The sequence below is a fragment of the Phytophthora ramorum genome, assembly GCF_020800215.1.
Source record: "Phytophthora ramorum isolate Pr-102 chromosome Unknown Phyram_PR-102_s0003, whole genome shotgun sequence".
Lineage (NCBI taxonomy): Eukaryota > Oomycota > Peronosporomycetes > Peronosporales > Peronosporaceae > Phytophthora > Phytophthora ramorum.
The window spans coordinates 3348283-3367422 of NW_027150649.1; the positions used below are offsets into that span (position 1 = coordinate 3348283).

The 19140-nt window shown below is 52.8% G+C and overlaps 5 protein-coding genes across 5 annotated transcripts; 2 read left to right on the forward strand and 3 right to left on the reverse strand.

Moving 5' to 3' along the window:
• Positions 1-52: 52 nt before the first annotated feature.
• KRP23_4149 (Glycosylphosphatidylinositol anchor attachment 1 protein) lies at positions 53-2690 on the forward strand (the record flags this gene model as incomplete). The annotated part of the gene is made up of 7 exons (XM_067889074.1): positions 53-144; positions 271-335; positions 403-710; positions 789-933; positions 1005-2187; positions 2268-2455; positions 2518-2690. The coding sequence occupies 7 exons, from the start codon at positions 53-55 to the stop codon at positions 2688-2690; spliced, it is 2154 nt and encodes a 717-aa protein (XP_067748267.1).
• A 79-nt stretch (positions 2691-2769) lies between these two features.
• On the reverse strand, positions 2770-6177 carry KRP23_4150 (Exocyst complex component SEC3A; the record flags this gene model as incomplete). Its single annotated transcript, XM_067889076.1, has 8 exons — positions 2770-2988; positions 3051-3161; positions 3225-3379; positions 3442-3592; positions 3667-3738; positions 3819-5402; positions 5470-5580; positions 5653-6177. The coding sequence occupies 8 exons, from the start codon at positions 6175-6177 to the stop codon at positions 2770-2772; spliced, it is 2928 nt and encodes a 975-aa protein (XP_067748268.1).
• Positions 6178-6658: 481 nt separating this feature from the next.
• On the reverse strand, positions 6659-7579 carry KRP23_4151 (uncharacterized protein; the record flags this gene model as incomplete). The annotated part of the gene is made up of 1 exon (XM_067895848.1): positions 6659-7579. One exon carries the CDS (start codon positions 7577-7579, stop codon positions 6659-6661), a length of 921 nt encoding a protein of 306 aa, XP_067748269.1.
• Positions 7580-11596: 4017 nt separating this feature from the next.
• Positions 11597-13120, forward strand: KRP23_4152 (uncharacterized protein; the record flags this gene model as incomplete). Its single annotated transcript, XM_067889077.1, has 1 exon — positions 11597-13120. The coding sequence occupies one exon, from the start codon at positions 11597-11599 to the stop codon at positions 13118-13120; it is 1524 nt and encodes a 507-aa protein (XP_067748270.1).
• A 715-nt stretch (positions 13121-13835) lies between these two features.
• On the reverse strand, positions 13836-17567 carry KRP23_4153 (Potassium/sodium hyperpolarization-activated cyclic nucleotide-gated channel 4; the record flags this gene model as incomplete). The annotated part of the gene is made up of 1 exon (XM_067889078.1): positions 13836-17567. The coding sequence occupies one exon, from the start codon at positions 17565-17567 to the stop codon at positions 13836-13838; it is 3732 nt and encodes a 1243-aa protein (XP_067748271.1).
• Between the last annotated feature and the right edge of the window lie 1573 nt (positions 17568-19140).

Consider the following 19140-nt stretch of genomic DNA (forward strand, 5'->3'; position numbering starts at 1 on the left):
GGACAGCATTTGCCAATGATGAGCTCAAAGTTTCCCAATTATCCAAATCCCAATGAGCGAGGCGAAACCCAAGCCGCTGCCCATGGCGCGGCGCGCGCTGCTGCGTCTCCGCGGCTACGTGGCGTCTCGCTGTCTTTCGCTGTGGTGCGTCGAATGCGCGTTCCTCCCTCGTTCTCCTCATATGGCTATCGTCATAATGCGCTGCGTGCTTGTCATCTATAATGCTAACGTTATTTGTCGTCTTATTATCTTGCTTTTACCGTTTTTCAGCTGGGTAACGTACGTTTTGGGTCTTTTTTGGCTGCTATTGCATCCTGCCGTCACTGTCACGACCGGTACTGCCTTGCTTTTATTATGTTTAAATGTATAATAACGCTAAAACACGGTCTGACGTCTTTTCAGGCGAATTGAAGTGCCGCGGCACGTACATGTCCGAGAACGCGCTGCTTATTGACCTCATGGAGGCTCGGGCCAGTCACCAGGAGGCCTATTCGGCGCGAGGGTTCCACCAGAAGCTGCTAGAGCTGCCGGAGCTGCCCTTTGGAGGTTGTGGAGGCAATTGCTCGGCGATTGTGAACTGGATCGACATACAGTTGCGTAGTTTGGACCGCGTTGAAGCATACACTCAAGTGTTCAAGACAAATGAAGCCTCCGAGCCAAGGACGAATGTGTACGGAATTTTAAGAGCCTCGCCATTGGCAGATGGAAAGGTACAGACAGGAAGTTTTTTTGTAGTGGAGAAAGGCGGTTGATTGTGATTGTCATGGGTTGTTACTGTGCCTTCGCAGGAAGCTATTGTGCTGGTTACGCATTTCCGCAATGTGGGTGCTGGGAGTGGGGAGTACTCTGGGTTGGCGCTGGGACTAGCGTTGCTCAAGTACCTGTCGAGGGCCAAGTGGTTGGCGAAAGACGTCGTTCTCCTGGCTGCTGACGGTGCGGTTAGTTTTCCGATTTGAGAATGATGTATAATTTCTAAGTTTTCACTGTGTTTTGGTGCAATGCAGATGGCAGGTTGGATGGAAGTGACGGGTATGCTCCTGGCACCGAGGCTTGGCTGCAGGCGTATCATTTGGACCCTGTTGAGAGTGGTTTGCAAGGTGTGCTGCCGATGCGCGCTGGTGTCATTCGCGCTGCTATCAACTTGGAAACGATGTATGACACGCGTCAGGTGGGGTCGGTTGGAATTTATACAGCCGGCATGAACGGCCAGCTGCCCAACCTGGACCTTGTGAACACTGCAGTACGCGCATTCCGCCAGCACCAGATCTCTACGATTCTGGACCGTGCTGATGCGGCGCCACTCAATGACACCAAGCAGGAGGACTACGTCTCGAGCGTGCTCGATTTTATCGCAGGATTGAACGACAAGTATGCCCCAGAAGAGTACAAACAGAGTGCTCAAAACTACCTGACGAACCTCAAGGGAATGCTGCATTTCATGACAACGTTAGCGTCGGGCCCTGCTGGCCCCCACGCTAATTTCATCAGCTACAATATCGACAGTATCACGCTTTCGCTGACGAAGAGCTCGACCTCAGGTGATCGTCCTCTTTCTACCCGTGAGGTGCTCCGCTCAATCGAGATGGTGGTGCGCGCTCTCAGCAACCTGGAAGAGAAGCTGCACCAGTCGTTTTTCCTCTACGTTCTCCCCAGCACGACAACCTTCGTCTCAGTGGGTGAGTACTTTTACACTGTGGCTCTTGCTATCTCCCCCGCATTCGCACATCTGCTGTACTTGGCAAACCAAACCAGCGGAATGCGCATAGCATTTGCGCTTGCTGTCTTCCTCGTGGTTGAAGCGCTGTGCTTGGTTCTGCTGGTGGGAATCTGCAACTATTTTCCCACTCCGACCGCACTACTGGAAACATTCAGCTCCGGTGGTATCCCCGCTACGAGGTGGTGGGTGGTGGCCATCATTATCTCCATCGTCCAAGCATTCGTTGTTGTGGTTGTAATGCCCACGCTGCGTTCTGTCCCGGGATTTTCTGGCTGTGTGGAAATATATGACTGGCGCAAGAGGCTGGCGATTTATGAAGTTGACCAACAAAGGAAGCTGGGCCAGCAGAAAGATGATTCTGCGTCAAGAAAAGAAGGAGCCATCGAGGCTAAAGGAGACTCAAGCGGAAAGGTTCCGCAGCAAGATTCAGGTTGGCGCGCCATCAAGTTCCTGACCATGGCGGTGCTTGTGTACGTTATGCTGCTGTGGGATGTGCTGCTGCCTTTCGTTGTGCTGGACACTAACATGTTTTTTTTTATCTATTGAACAGGTACGCTCATTGCATTTTGGGCATCCTGAATTACCCCATGGCCCTCTTCTGCGCGATTCCCATGGCCCACTTTGCCCGCGTGGTCCCTTTCAGCAGTGCATCGCTGTACACGAACGCTTTGAGTGGACTGTGCCTTCTTGTATCGTCCCCTCTTGCAATCCTTGCGCTGCTCAACTGGAGTCACCTAGGTACAGCTCACTTTGTACAGTGTATGGTCCGTTTTGCTGACAACTGTGTTTTGATGCAACAGACGTGAGCACAGTATTATCCTACATTGTGGACAGTTTCGTGCACCGCATCAATCTGCTGGCACTGCCGTATATTTGCTGCATCTACATTTCCGTGCACACAATGTCGCTAGCAATTTGGGCGTATCCAGTCCCAAGTGCAGCACATTCCGAGAAGAAGTGGAAGCAGGAGTGAAGAAGTTAAATGGTCTTGTTCCTATCGAAAGGAGATTGTTGTCAACACGGTGCTGGTAGTCGTGATAGCTTCGAAGAGGTTAACTTGAGGTAAAGGCAAACTTTTCCAGCACTTCCAGTCCGCGTTCGGGTGACGGCTCAAAACGCAGCTGATAACAGTCTCCTGCAACAAGCGCGTACACCGCCACACGACTGCTCCCGTACGCTATGAGCTGCTTCCACACGCTTGGCAGCATCTTTGGGTTCTCACGGAAGTGCTTTTTCATGCGATCATGCATGATGCGAACAGATTTCTCGAACTGCAAAAGCAAAACACTGTCAGGTGTGCACAAACCATTCTTTCTCGACTTCCCGTTCTTACCGTGCTCGCAGTGGAGTCGAGAACACGACGAACTTCTTGGCGCGGTGAATGATACTGGATCTCTGATGCAGGCACCGTGGTCATCAGCGATTCGATGGATGCCATCAAGGGCTAGAAGTTCAGCAGTAACACGTCAGAGACCCGAGGCACCTATACATATTCATCCCGCCTTACCACGAGTTGCTTGAAAGCGTACTCCCAGACAGATGCCACGTAGCGTTGGAGGTTTTCTGTGTATCGGTCGTGTGCTTCAGTCGCGTATTGCGCAAGGGGCAGCTCCTTTGATCCGTTGATCGCCTTCAGATTATCGCTGAGAAAGAGGTAGTTTTCTTGGCAGCAGAGTAAGTTAGCCATTGTGCAGTAAAGAAGCAGATCTACCTTTCAACCGTACCAAGGCGAGTCAGTGAGGCGTACTTTGGCCGCGATTCTGCGACCTTGTCCACCCATTGCATGGTAGCAGGCAACATCATGTTGTAGATTGACATCAATGTGCTGTCGTCGGTCTTGCCGCACACGCTTTCTTCCATTCGGGCGATCATATTCTACAAGCAGCCATTACACAAGTACCAGCAAAGATGATGAACAGCCGTAATATTCGATTACTTGAGCATCTTACCACAATTTTCTTCGCTGGAGCAAGGACGCCTGCCATTTTTGTATCAGCACTTTGCGCGCTGATCCAGGTTTCCTACAAATGTGACCACAAGACATGCGATTCAGCTCACAGCATAGCAATCTTACGCTATAGCGAGTCATTTGATGTGGTACCTGCTCTTCCGTGAACTTGATCAGCATACGCTTCATTTGAAGCTGAAAGCTCACCATGACGTTGTACAGGAACGCACTCTGCTGCCGATACTCTTCGAGATTCCCGTTTACCAGCACCACGAGTGAAAGAGCATCCAAGATATTACGAAGCCCAGCCGCTTCGCCAAATTCGTTCATCCGCTTCAAGAGTTTTTCAAAAATACTCTCCATCGTGAGTGTCAGGTCCTCCAGCTCATGTTTTCCACCAGAAGAATTCGCGCGATCCGTCGTTGACGGGAAAAACAGTCGAGCTACCAGTCGTTGCTCGCTCAGCACCAGCGGCGTGAGGTGGTCGAGTGCTTGTTGCATCAGAGGCGATGCACACATAGTGTCGCCGACGCTAAAGTGAGAAGACGATAGGTGAATGCCACGCGACTGAAGTGAAGTTGGTTTGTGGAAATGATGTTTCGACGTCCGAGGGAGTTTGTCCTTCAAGCACCTGAAGAGAGACTGAGCGTGCGCATTGTAGACCCCTGCCAGTTGTTTGCTGTAAGTCTGCCTCAACGCCACTAGGATACGCGGATCCAACGAGTTCACATGCGCAAACAGAGACTGGTAGTCGCCGAGGACGGTATGGAGAGACTCGTTGGTGAAGCCCCAATTCATCTCCTCGTCACTTCCGTCGAATGCTGTTTTTACACGATTAAAGCGGGACTCGCCCGGTGGCATTGAGGAAGGATTGCCTCCTCGAGCATTCGCCCACTGCTTTACCTTTCGTTGGAGAAAAACGTCAAACGATGTGCAGAGCTTCTCGCCAAAGGCTGTAGCCAGCTTGGATAATTCGTCACCGCGTGTTCGAAACGCGACCATCTCTTTAGCAGGAAATTCTTGCGTGGATGTAATAGCCTGGTCCATGGCAGCTACAGCAGCAACCGTCGTTCGCATTCGCTCCGTGACGCTTATATCACGCCCCACATCACCTCCCCTGTCGTGTATCACGCCTGTCGAACTTCCTCCAACCTCACCAGGAAACACCTCCACCGGGGACGTGAAAACTTGCATGTGCTGTTGGTGAATCTCTACTCGAGCCATCAACCTGGCCAGCACCTCCTCCAGGGAAACACTGTTCTTGAAATGCATCTCCAGCTGATTGTTAAGAGCCTCGAAATGCTGCATGCTGCTGGACGTCTGGCCGAGAGACTCATCAGACTCGTTGGTCCAGTCCTGGATCATTGAGACACGCTGTTGAACCGCGTCGATAGCTTCGAGGATCTTGTCCACAGAGGTGCCTTTTGCAGAGGCCTTGCCATTCGATCCCACCACCGGAGATGGAGACACCGAAGCTTCGCCATCCAAAGAGAGTAAGAAGGCGATATTTTCATCTTCCAACGTGTGCAGCTTCTTTCGAAGATCTCCCTCTACAGCCAACAACTGCACCTCACTCCAGTCAACATCATTCAGCAAACTCAGCGCTTCGTTGCTCTCGGGCGAAGAAAGTCGGAGCCCCGATACATCAACGCCCGCGTTATTATCCACAAATTTCCCCCCAGTCTCATCACCTACAGCGGGGTCTTCTTCCAGAGCGCCATTCTCCTTCATGTCAGCCTTTACCATCAATAGAACCATCAGTACATTCTCCAGCCAATAGATGTAGCCTCAACAACAGACGCACCACGGAGCGAACAAGGTCGACGTCCAGATCGTACGCCTTCTGCAGACTCAGCTGAGTAGCTGTCTCATGCAGCTCCTCCACATTGAGTCGCACCAACCTCGGAAGCGAAATCTACACAACAAAATGCAACACCGCCATCAACGAACCCTTCTACCGTAGCAACTAAGACTTTTCCTCGCGTACATTATTTTGCACTACAAGAGCACACACACTCCACAGAAACTCGTGCATGGCTGTAGCACTCTCCCTTGCGTCCACGAGCCACTGCCACGACGTCACTTCGCCACGGAAGAACAGAGCAAACGCTCCCCGAGTCTTCTCCGGTCCAATTCCATTGTGCTCAATGGTGTCCAGTCCACTCAAATTCCACGAGCTCCGCACGTCCACCGACAAGTTGCTCAGCAGTTGCACGTAATGCAATTCCAGTTGCGCCGCAGCAGTGGAGTCCTGGATCGTCACACAGAGCACGAAGTATTTGGAGGCATTGGGTCCGTGGCCAAACAGTCGCTTGGTCTCCGCTGCACTGGATTTGGGCTTCTGTACCTGCACGAAGGAGAAAACGCGCTTGCGACTGGCGGTGGATGCAGACGCACCACCACCCGTCGAAGGCCGGGGGGTCGGTTTGGACGAATGGAAGTGCGTGTGCAGCGTATGACGGACGTCATCCCGAGAGATACTTCCCAGAGGCTTCACCTTGCTAGCCTCCATGGCGCTCGATCAATAATGCCAAGGATCGCTACGTCCTTTCGCGTCTCGGACAGTCTTTTTCAAAACTGGGGATGATATCGGGTTGGGCAGGAGAAGACTTGCCCTCCAACAGCCCGTTTGGCGTTGATCACTTTAATTGCCGGTGTGGAATTAGAGCACCTTGTACTCCTTGACAACTTCGTGTTCGGTTCCAACACTTCGACGAAGTGCTGATTATTTCCCCCCGGCCTTGAATCGGCTTACAACTGCTCCGACGCTTTCTCAGTCCTGGTTTTTGCAGCAAGTCTATGATCGAAGAGTTTTCGTCTCGAGGGAGTGGGTTGTTTATTGAAGGCGATCCTTGTCATGTATGTCGTTTTATTTCAGAATGATAGCCTTGTTCTTCAGGATACACTGTTCACGGTTCAATTTTTTTAGGCTCTAAAGTGGAGTTCACTCACAACAGAACAAACGAGAGCGCTGCATATGTTGTCGCGTCAGCCTAGCTAGCCTCAACGACCTCGGCAGCCTTTTTGGCCTCCGCAGCCGTTTTGGCCTCAGCAGCAGCAGCCTGTTTAATTTTTATCGCTTTATAATCCACGAAGTGGCCATAGTGAAATTCCAGCGCCTTGTACTTCTTGGCAAGTTTCGGATGCGGTTGCAGCGCGTCAGCGATCTGCTGCTTGGTTCTTCCATCCTTAAACCAAACTTCAAATTGCCCCCTTATCTTCGTCAGACCATGGTCTTGTAACAAACTTAAGGTTTCATCGAGTGTCTTCGTATCGAGCCAGGGGGTGAGTTGTTTGTTGAAAGCGAATCTGGTTCTGTAATCGTTATACCTGAAGATAATTGCCTGGTTCTTGAAAAAGCCGCCGTTAGCTTTCAGTCGATTAAGAATCGCTTTCGACAGCTCTTCACTCTCATGCCACTTAGCGAAAAGAGCCATCTCTTCGTCAGGATTCTTCAGTGCACGCGCGATTTTATCAGGCTGTAACAAGTCGTCGAGTTTTCCCTCATCAATCACGTCGTCGACTTTCGCCGCGTTGACCACCTTGTCGACTTTGATCATGTCGTCGAGTTTTGCCGCATCGATCACCTTGTTAGCTTTCGCCGCATTAATCACCTTGTTGGCTTTCGCCGCATTAATCACGTCGTCGAGTTTTGCCGCATCGATCATCTTGTCGCCTTTCACCACATTGATCACGTCGTCGAGCTTCGTTAGATCAATGCCTCGTTCTTCTTCGCCGGAGTCCTCCTTCACGTCCAGGTCACTCATGCCATAGCTTCTTAAGAAGCGCTTGCTGCTCTCTTCCAGCTGAAAACCATTCACCGAGGCAGTTGCTGCCGTGTGGGCTGACATGGTGCCTGCAAGTGCCAAATTGTTGGCGGACGTAACCGCAAGCACGATCAAGCACACACGCATGACTGGGCTTTGCTACGAAGTGCGTCCAGCAAAGTAAATTGTAGAATGAGACGCGAGTGCTCACGAGCACGCGAACAGCAAATCCTCACCACCTGCCCAGTTGGAAATGTATCACCGTAACCTTGACCTGATCATCCCAGTTTTTCCCCCACCTTTTTATTTTCAAATAGAAAATGGACCTCCGCAAATATAGGAACTATCCAGAGCCCTTTCGCATTTTGAACTATTTGATGCAAATGAGGAGCCCTGGTTGTTCATGAACGAGTTCTTAGATCACAGCCTCAACTTACATTATCAAATGCACCAATACCAACTCGCAGCATATGTACACAACTTTGAAGTCCAGCTTCTCTTATTGTGCCCCTTGTGGCCGAACTACTACTAACCCTCCGACGGGCTGGTGCGAAACGCAGGAGGCGCTATATTCTGGTTCCCTTAGTGCTCCCCATTTCGCAGCAATGAGTACTAAAAGCGAAATGTTTCTGGATATCCTCTTTTTTTTAAGCGTACATTCGCTTATTACATATGTATCCCCAGAAAAAGGAGAACATATAATGACAAGAATGGAAAACTCGTTGTTTGCGAATTTTAATCCGATTAAAACAAAAAGGACACCATCGAAAAGCTTAGCGCTGCCGCTAACTGACTGTATATTGCTTGCTTTCGCGCCGGAGGTATAATAGCCGAATACCGAATACTGCAGGTGTGCAGAGTTCCAGTAAAACCATGAAGGCTTCAGATTTGCATGTGCAGATCTTCAAAAGGCTGTTTGCTATTTAGTAAGTACTTCGAAGTATGAATGGATACGAAATCATGTGTGCACGGTATTTACGACTACAACTCCAAGTACTCCGAAATAGTAGTAATCTATGTACATAGAACAGCAGAGGAGGGGGGGTGAATTGCATATCTGAAATGGGGAGCTCCTGCGGGAAAAGATTCTTCCACGGGTAAGTACAATGATCGACTCGCTGAGCAACACGCCACCAGGACCGCCTCCGCAAATACCGCTTAGCCCCTGCCACCGACGTGGGCTGGTTGTAGCTTCGCTCCTCGCATTCAACTGCCTTTGCGAAGCTCACCGCAGCAAAGCTCATGATTGGGAATGACATCTGTCCTCCTAATTCCGAGGTAGCGTATTTATTATCGGTGCACAAGTTGCAGCTCAACACTGCGAGGCATACAAAACTCAAGTTTGACTACACTGAGGCTGCGACTGGGTTAAAGTAAAGTAATACTACGCCTGGGCTTATGAGATCTTTTGTAATCCGGTGTCTCTGTGCAGTGTACCGAACGATTAGGCTTTCACCCCCTCCTGACAATTTTAGTGGAACAAATAAATGGGCCAAATACGTGACAAAGTCAAGTAAATTCCAGTTGAGGTACTATTAACAGTCACTCTTCATGTTTACTCTAGCTGCCGTCTTCTAAGATTACCTTTCACATCCTTTTCTTACTTTCTGTACAGTACCAGCACATTTTTGTACAGGTGGAAAGGGCCACATAGCTCAGATTGTAGCGTGGAATCTGCTGCTGCAATCTAACCCCATCTACCGGCAGTTATTGACCCAATACCAGCAGAGTTTTACGTCTTCAGTTCCCTCCAGCGGTCTTGTGTGCATGTACATTTGTCAATACCGGAACCACTGGTACTGTACAATACTTCAGTGCTTATCACCATCATGGATCACGAACATACCACATGGATTTCAGGAGATAGACTTTGGGAAAGTGACAGGATAAGCAAATGGCTACGGATCGAACACGTATTAATAGCCGATCAGTGTTTATACCTTTTAACCCTTTTACTACCAGCCGAAAATATGCGTCTTAGAGGCAATAACATTAATACCTATTGGTCAAAAATCCAAGATAGTTCGGCACGGTCAGGAGACAGGCGACCGCTGCGGACCCGCAACAGAGCATCCCTAAAATGTTGGCAAATTACAACACCAAAACGTATGCGTTTCACCATTAGCGGTCCACTGCGGACCTCTAATTCTGGTAGTGAAAGGGTTAACTCACTGCATGGATAATGCCGCGTTTCACACGGGGAAGCTTTGTATTTTGATTAAATACCCTCGTGTCGTGCACTTACCGTTTACTGCTGTAATACAAAGTTCCCCGGCAAAGGGAGAACTGCGTGCAGCAATTTATCACGCACAAATAGTACGGGTCTGCAGAAGCTTTGCTCTAGCTACCGTGAACATTTACTGATCTAAGTTATATTTCGCGGTCTTGCGGGAAACATGCATGCTCTGCTATAATTTTGACTATTATTAATAGTCGTATAATTCGGAAGGATTCAGTGCATTTGGCTCTTAATGAAATTCTCTGCTAATCTTGCAACCTCGCAGTCTTTATTGATCACACCTTTTTCCCTTTGCCGGGGAACTCTGTATACTACTTCGACGTACCAGGTGATGAGAGCAGCCAGTATATTTTATATATGTTCATATAATAACACCCTCACGGATGGTCGCGTGGCTGAGGCCTGAGTCCAGCGCTTCGCTTTCGACTCATTCGTCAACGCTGCCACGGCGATCGCGACCAAGGACCAGGGCGAGGAGGCGGAGGAGTACGAGTTGATCGTCAAGTACCGCCACCGCCCCAGGCTATCACAGTCAAGGAGTGCCAGCGCTAGACACAGTACAGGGAGGCAAGGACCAGCGGTACGTAGGACGATCTTTGTATACAATATTCCACATAATAAGTGAAATTTGGCAAGAAAAAATAAGTACACTCGCCTCAAAATGGCGTTCTTCTTCGCGCCAAGTTGGTGCTTCCGCCTGAGATCAAGGCTCTGCCTCACGTGTACCAACTCATCAACGAGTCGCTGCTGCCGACCACCATCGACGCTGCAGTGTGCAATGAACTTCATCGCCTCATTCCAGAGTGCCAACATTTTCGGCCTTGGACTGTTGCGTCGTGCATTCATATCGACTGCTGGACGTGACGATATCAAGAGCTTGAACTCTTGGCGGTGCAATGCGCTGATGCGAGACGTGACAAGGCGCAAATTAGCTGCAAGCCAGGCGTCTGTGTACGATATCGGGCTGTGACGGAGATTGCTTCGATGGGCAAACCAGAAACAGCTACGAAGCTGTTGGAGAAGTGCAAGCCTTCAGCCCTCACGAACATACTTTACTATGCTGTTACGATGGGGATTGCTCCTCTCACTTGCTTGCTGTTGGATCAAATCGACATACGCGCAATCAAAGGTCCATAGGTAGTTCGAGCGCTGACTGATAAATGCGGTTTGGCTAGCACCTCGTACGCACTCGGGTCGGCAGCAAGAGACAGTTGCCTGGAGGTGTTCGAGCTGCTACGCCCCCGGTGTGACTCTTGCAGTATCGCCGATGCGATAGCGCGACTGACAAATTCTGGTGATGAAGATGCAGTTGCCTTGTTACGCACTAAACGAGCTCGCGTGGACTGATAAGCTCAAGCGAACTGGATGTTGCACGGAAGCACGATGATATCGAGCCACTTCTCCGTATCAAAACGGCTTCCAGCAGTATGGTCAACGATAATGATCAACGATAATGATCAACGATAATGATCAACGATAATGATCAACGATAATGATCAACGATAAAACAAACAACATTGTTGTACACATGAAACTACCGGTACTGTGCAAGCTGATCAATGTCCACGTACGCGCGTGCACAGACCATCGTCCAAAAGCCAAGTCAAAACATCCTCAGCTCGAGCCATCGTTGTCATATCATGACTGTTGATCTCACCACTTCGCCTCGTTTGCAGCACTGACATTACATCTCTAATGAGATGTTCTCGGTGGGGAGTCTATGGTGTCCGCTCTGCGCTCGGGTCACGGCAAGACGTTGAGCGCATGGACCTCCACGTATCTTGCCGGTACCATAATACTATTGGCCCCACCACCACGGGAAGGTTCACGTTGCTGCATTGCCCCCCCCCTTGCTCTGTCGAGGTGTCAGTTGATCGCTCGGTCCACACTCGAATCTGCCACGCACCTCGAGAAGACTTGACGCTATGAGCTGCATCTCGAACGAGAGCGTCGTCACCGATGATAGCAAGCGCCGCTTCCCGCTGCGTGGCATTGAGCGCTTCGGCGTCGCCGATCCGTGTGTGTCCATGAAGTGCTGCCACGCCACCGCCATAAGCGGAGACATGGACCAACTGCTGCGCTTCCTGCCGACTGCAGTCATGCGCACCTACAACCGCCATCCGCGCCTGCGTGCGCTCGCCGTCACGGACGAGGAGTTCACCGCTGAAATCCAGCCGCGGATCACGCTCGAGGACGTCGCGACCAAGAAGCTGCTGCGCGTTCGTGAACTCTCGGATTCCGAGGAGGATCATGCAGCCTGGATGGAGTGGAACCACTTCGTCCAGACGGAGACCCACGTCCCGTTCGACCGCTCCACGCAGTTCATGTTCTACCTCACAGCGTGGGTCAACAAGACCGAGAACAAGGCCCGCTTCTTCCTCTTCTCGGACCACATCATGTCGGACGGCGAGTCCGGCATGATTTTCGTCAACGATACACTGGAGGACGTGGCGCTGCTGTCGATCGAGGCGGCCAAGCCCGTGAACGAGCTCCCACTGCGTCCGTCGCTCTACGCCATGTTGCTCACGAGTCCGTGGTGGCTCAAACCTGTGGCCAAGACAGTGCTGGCAGTGCTGGTTGGTCCAGCGTTCGTCAGCTCCATGAAGGTGTTCAAGCCCGTGCTGGCCCCACGTGAGGACCAGAAGGACTTTGGCATCCCGTTCGAGCAGAACAGCACCACGCTGCTCAGCCAGGCCGGTAGCCCCACCAACATGCGTGACACCCTGCGGAGGTGCAAGCAGGAGGGCGTCACGCTCGGCAATGCTCTGATCCCGATGCTGGTGTTGGCCTTCTACCACGCCAGTAAGGTCGACCACAAACTCAAGGGCGTTGAAGAGACCGACGGCCCGTTCCACCTTGTGACTGACATGTGCTACGACATGCGTCAACGTGTGCCCGAGCCTGCGGAGGAGCGTCAGGTGGGGGTGTACATGACCACCACCAGGCTGCAATGGCTGGCCACCGAGGGTGTGGACATGAGGACGGCCAAGTTCTGGGACCTCGCCCGCACCTCCCAGCAGCAGACGAATGCGCAAGGCGACAACCTCCTGGAGATGGCCATCCCGTGCGTCATGATGGACCGCAAGCTGGCCAAGCCGAGCGTTGGCGCCCTCCTTGGCGACTTCAAGATCGCGAGCTCGTGCTCGGGTGACGCCACCATCTCGAACCTCGGACGCTACGCTTACAAGAAGAAGCACCTTCTGGCCGCCAACGGTGAGCTCACGGTGGAGGACATGTTCGCCTTCTGCGCTATCCCGTTCGTGACCTCGTCGTCGACGATGTGGCTCTCGACTGTCAACAGCTTCAACTACTCGATGGGCCACAAGGTCGACGAGAAGGTCGGCAGCGAGCTGTTCAACGCCTGCGTTAGAATCTGCGAGAACGCCAGCAGCATCCAGAAGGACGACACGATGGAGGACGTGCTCAAGCGCCTTGGTATCGAGGCCTAATCTTTGTGTGCTGTATAAGTGGTCATATACGCGCGGCGTGCTGTTCTGGTCAATTCCTCTTGAAATGTTGACCATGGTGGTCGTACTTAGATACAACACTTTAGTAAGTTGAAGTGGTTTTGGACCGATCGGCCAAGAAACAAGAACAGCCCCCTTCTCCCCCTCTGCTCTGCGTCTCCCTGGCGCTCCCGCACGTCTTCCAGCTCGCCAGCGACCTCCTCATGCCCACGACCATCGACGGAGCAGTGTATAACGAACTGCTGCGTGTGCTGCAACTTTTCGAGTTTTCGCGTCCGTGTACTACCACCTTTTAACTTGAGAAAAGCTGTCGTCGTAGGTGCAGCGACTGACAATGTGCCGGGGCTGGAGTTTTTCTTTGAACGAGCTGGGGGGGCTACGCTTTTTGCCGGGCGGCTTGGAAAAAGCTGTCGAGTTGGGGCACATCGGCGCAGTGCTGTATCTGGCGGAGATAACTGACGCGAATGATCTCGGCCATGCGATAGCTGCTGCAACGAGGTGGGATCAGGTTCAAGTGCGGGAAGTATCCGTGAGGCGCTCGAACGAGCGAAGGCCGCTGGTTTCGTGGAAGTAGAGCAGGTGCTGGGAGGCAAGAGGGCGCGGCTAAAATGATGAGTACTTGGCGAATGACATGCAATACCTTATGAAAGGCGCCAGGAACCAGCTCGTCAACCGCTCGAGCTGGTCAGAGCAAAGCTTATTTGTACTCCCAGCCTTCTTCTTTCGGTGACTCGATCGACCTTCTGAAGAGCTCGTCGGCATAGCGCGTTGGGGACCGCTTGCTACCCTGTAACACAGTACCGCCGTCCGTCACAAAGGAGCTCATCCTTCGTAGGACATGATTTTGAGCTGATGTCAAGGAAGGGCGCGGTACTTGGAGGGTGTTCAAGGCCTCAGTCAGTGTACGAAGCGACTGGCTGTGTGTACGTTGGAACGTACTCCTGCGTGTGTCAGGCGGTTCTGCTTTTGTTGCGGGTACCGAGTCAGTTCGAGTCTGAGCTCCTTCCAAGACTCGGAATGACTGGCTAGCCCTGCGCTGGAATAGCATTCGTCGGTTCTCAGGTGCCACTGAAGGTTGAATCGCAGTCTCAGTTCTGGACGTCGTGTTGTTCTCGGCGGCGCTGGATCCGATTACTTCAGATGGAACCGCTAAGCTGTCAACCTGGGAGTCCTGAGGCTCAATGTCCGACGTAAATCGGAAGGAGTCTCTTTGCTGTTGACGAGGTTGCCGTCGGGAACCGCGAGCTTCTTTGTGCTGCGAAAGCGGCCCAAATGATTGATGACTGAAGAGCTTGTCAGCGTAGCGAGTGGGGGACACCCTTGCAACCTGGCCTTGAGTTTTGTTGTCCTGGCTGCTCGACGAGGACACACCAACGAATGAACCCACTCTTCGTAGCAATGGTACGCGAGTGTTTCCAGCAGACGTCATGATGGTGGAATCATCTCCAGCAGCCGAACGCTTGCGGCTAAACTGAGGAACTGGAGCGCTCTTTTGGCGAGCTCGAAGCAGGGTGAAGCTGGTCTGTAGCTCCTTCAACCCTTGAAGAATTACAAGCTCGCGCTCTTCTAGTTGACGTAGTCGCTCTTGCAGTGGCGGCTTTTGCGAAGGTTGCGATTGTGTTTCAGCTGACGGCGATTCTTTTGCTTTCTCGAGAGGTCTCAAAACGGAGTCACTCGAGCTTCCAGTGTGCTTGCAAGCACAGTTGCTGGCGCTTTCGCGGCCAACGCTTTTGTGAACGTGATGGTTCCTAGTCGCATTTGCAGCTTCCCCCGCAGTCCGAGTAACTGGTTTGTTTAGCGCATTCAAATCACGCTTTTTGCGTCGACGCTCGCGCAAAGCAACCAGCTTGTCGCGGATGTTCACACCCACGCCAAACTTGAGTGTCGCGTCCGTCGACTCGACATTGATGGCCGTATAGATCCGCTCGGCCGCCTGGCGGACTGTAAGAACAGGAGGAAGGAGCGGAGGAGGGCCGCCGACTTTTGCACACGCCTTCTCAATTGCTTCGGCGCTGTAGACTTTCCGGACGAGCTCTAGCAGAGGACAGCGTGCTTTGCTCACCTCGTAGCTCTGCATGTACGACGCGAGCATATCGACGACGACTTTGCGGCGATCATCCGGGTACCTCGTCAGCACTGCCTGGAAGCAGTCTCGAGAGAGCACGCACATTTCGACGTGGGTCACGGCCCGCACGTCTGCTGCTCGCTGGTAGTTCATGAGAAGTGCCATGTCACCGAACGCTTGACCCCGGGAGATCAATACCTCGTTCCCCATCCCGTCGCGACCTCCGTTGCGGTAATACCTCCGTTGAGCTGCATCCAACTCGTATGTCGACTGTCGAGGCCCATCGTCCATTTGGTCTCCGCCCGCGCTGATAGTACGACGCCGCCCGCTATTACTTCGCCCCACGATGAAGCCCGTCCTCGGGAGCGTTGTAGTGGTGACTCTTTCAAATCGGTTCTTGTCACGGCCAAGCTCGCAATAGCCACGATTTACCATGTAAAACTCGTCGTCCACCTCGCCTTGCCGCATGATGAAGTCGTTTGGGAGATACACGCGCACGTCAAGGCGCAGCATGAGCTGCTTCTGGAAGTCCGGCGTACAGTCTTTCCAGAACGGCACGTGCATCACCACTTCCATGTACTTGAACAGCACGACCTCAAGCCCAAGCGAGTGTGAGAGGCCCTTCGAGAACTGCACGATCTCGCCGTCCAAACACTCGTACTCGTGCCACAAATGCTCGTAGTATTCGTGGATCCGTTCGCGCAGCGGCACAGGCAGCTGAAGCTTGGCGGTCATGGCGTAGACTTCTTCTCGTTTGCGTTGATACCCCGTCGTATTGGCGTTGAAATCGGCCACCAGGACAGCGACGTGGCCAAATATCACTGCAAGAACGATAGAGCCGAGCACAACGGAAAGCGACGCGAACATATTCTGCGCCGCTGTGTCGGTAGGCACCCCCTCTCCCTGCATCAGCAGCAGCGCGGCGTAGAAGCTGGACGAGTATTTCTCGCTCCATGACGCCTCGGTGTCTTGAAACCCGTTCCCCTCGTCCAGCAGCAGAGCCCATATGCAAGCGATGTAGTGCGCGATGCAGATGACTACAACCACAATGCCAGCGATGCGGAAAAGATGCGAGTAGCGAGAGTAGAGCAACCACGCCCACAACTTGTTCCCACTCCCCGACTGGTTGGCTCGGATGGCCCAAATCATGCGCACAAAGTGAGTGATGTACGCTAGCCGCTCCATTGTGAGCACGTCGATCGCGAACGATATCCACTTGTGAGTGGAGGCATCGAGGCTCACATGTGCAAGCAGCGACAGCAAAACCAGGAGGTCGAGGACGAAGCGCGTCTTCGCGTAGTGTCCAATGATGAGCCAATGCGAGAGGATGATCGCTCCCGTTTCAGTCACGTAACCTGTGTGTAGCGTCATCAGCACGTCGAGTCCCAGCGTAGCAGCAACGACGGCGTCGATGGGGAAATGCTGGTGCTGGTCGGGAAACGCGAGCTGCAGTGGGCGATAGAGAACATAAATGACCGTCGGCACCAGGATGGTTGCATACCTTGCTTGGGACATCTTCGAGTATGGAGAGAGGGGCTTCGCAAGTCCACGCTTCCACTCGTGCAACCTTCCCAGGATTGACGTTCTGAATGTGTTGGGATATCGCCTGTGCCCTTGTAGACCCCCACGGGCAAGATTCAGTTGCTCCGTGAGCTGAGCACTGCTGGTGCCGCTTTCCAGCGGAGGGTGACTGAGCGCAGCATCGAAACTGGACTGCTCACCGAAGTACAGAAAGCTCCCCGTCCTGGGTCCGAGGTCAGCGACGACGGAGCTGACGTGGTCACTGGTATTGCGAGCTTGAGCTCTTGGCGTGCGCGCGGTGAGTCCGCCGGGTGGAGTAGCCGCGTAGTCGTTGCTGAAGCCAGCAATGAACCCGCGACTTGTAGTGCTGCCTGCTTCCATTTCAAGTGTCATACTGGACGGCGTCCTCTGCAATTGACGGATCTGGAAGCGCGCCATCATTTCTTCGTACGGCGACTCCTTTGGGGGATTTATGGTTGCTCGGTTGATTGCTTCGGTGTGGCTGCGAATGTCCGACACTGAGCGGCGCAAGCCTGACGATAGGGTCGCCCATGTCGGGGGTGGTGCACTATTGGGTGTGCCCGCGATGCCTCGTGTCGACACACTCCTTCTCCTCCCAGTACCGATCGGTCGGTTTGTCGCCTCTCCTGTTGCCTCCGCAATGGGGTAGACCACCCGAGACGGCACCTGAGAAGAATGTCGTCTCGAACTCTGACTCGAGCCTCGCCGCAGCGCTTCCAGGGGCACTTTGTCCACATCCGTAGCTGAAGGTGGGGCGTCGGGGGTCGAAGCCTCCGCATTGTCGACAACACTGAGCACAAGTGAAGAATGCCGTTCCGACATGACCGGAAGGGAAGACAATGGCGAAGGGCGTGGTTGGATGGATGGTCTTGAACGTCTTCTTCCCGATATTTTTGCAAGGCAGTCGTTTCAAAACCAACACAGATCCCAACAGAGCAGGAAATCACCGTTGGGTATCCATCTCGAAGAAAGTTCGTCAGCTAAATATCACTCGCATGATTGATGCAAAGTGATGTTCCACGCTGTCCGGGAATTCTCCAATTCGCAATTTATCGACCACAAGAGCTCGTCAACTATGGAGGCGTTGCGTTTCCGCCCTGTGCTCACTGGTGTGAGCGTTGTTTCTCGTAGATGGCTTGCTCCAGGTGGGATTGAACTGCCGCGTCTTGCGTATCGTATCGACAGCTTCTTGGACTCCTTTTCTCACGAAGGAACCATCGTCAAGGCCTGTAAACGCGGCGATTCAGTCCACAAACTCCAATATTTACTCTCGAGAGAGGATGCGACCGAGTGGAGAACTGCAGTGAGGGAGGCTGCAAGTGGTGGACACACACACGTTCTTCAGTGGATGATTAGTCTTCCCACAGCCTGTGGTCCCTGGAGAACAGACTTCGAGGATGCCATCGAGAAGGCTGCTGAAAATGGCCATCTCGAGACAGTGAAATGGCTGCACGAGTGGCGCGGGGAGAAATCCACAGCTCGAGCGATGGATCTTGCTGCTCAGAACGGGCATCTGGAGATTGTCCAGTGGTTGCATGACAATCGAAGCGAAGGATGCACGAAGCGCGCGGTGGATCTGGCTGCGGAGAACGGACACCCGGAAGCTCTCAACTGGCTAAATGGCCATGCAGGTCAGTGCTTCACCACAGCCGCAATGGACATCGCAGCCATTTGAACGTTGTCAAATGGCTGCATGAAAACCGAAGGGAGGAGGGATGCACGACCGAGGCGATGGATAGAGCGGCTTTCTGGGGTCACTTGGCGGTGGTGCAGTGGCTGCACGAGCATCGGCAGGAAGGTTGTACGACGGGCGCGATGGACTCGGCCTGCACTGCTGGTAAATTCGACGTTGTCAAGTGGCTGCATGCAAATCGCAGCGAGGGATGCACGATCGAGGCGATGAACAGCGCTGCTCGACGCGGGCACTTGGATTTGGTCGTTTGGCTGGATCAAAATCGGTCCGAAGGGTGCTCGGAAGAAGCTATGGATGGTGCGGCCACGTATGGCCACTTCGAGATATTAAAGTGGCTGCACACCCACCGACGCGAGGGCTGCACGGAGGCGGCCATGGATGGAGCTGCAGACGGCGGTCATTTTGAAATCCTGAAGTGGTTGCACGAAAATCGTCGAGAAGGTTGTAGCACCGAGGCGATGGACCAAGCTGCTGCTCGGGGGCATTGGGAGATTCTCAAGTGGTTGCGCGCGAATCGCAGCGAAGGCTGCACTTCGGCCGCCTTGAATAACGCAGCGGCTACTGGCAACCTGAACGTGGCCAAGTGGCTGCACAAGAATTACCGCACTGGTTGCACCGTTGAAGCTTTCTTGGAGGCCGCACAATGGGACCAAGTCGAGATGCTACAGTGGCTTTACGAAACCCAATGGCTTGTCGCCGCAG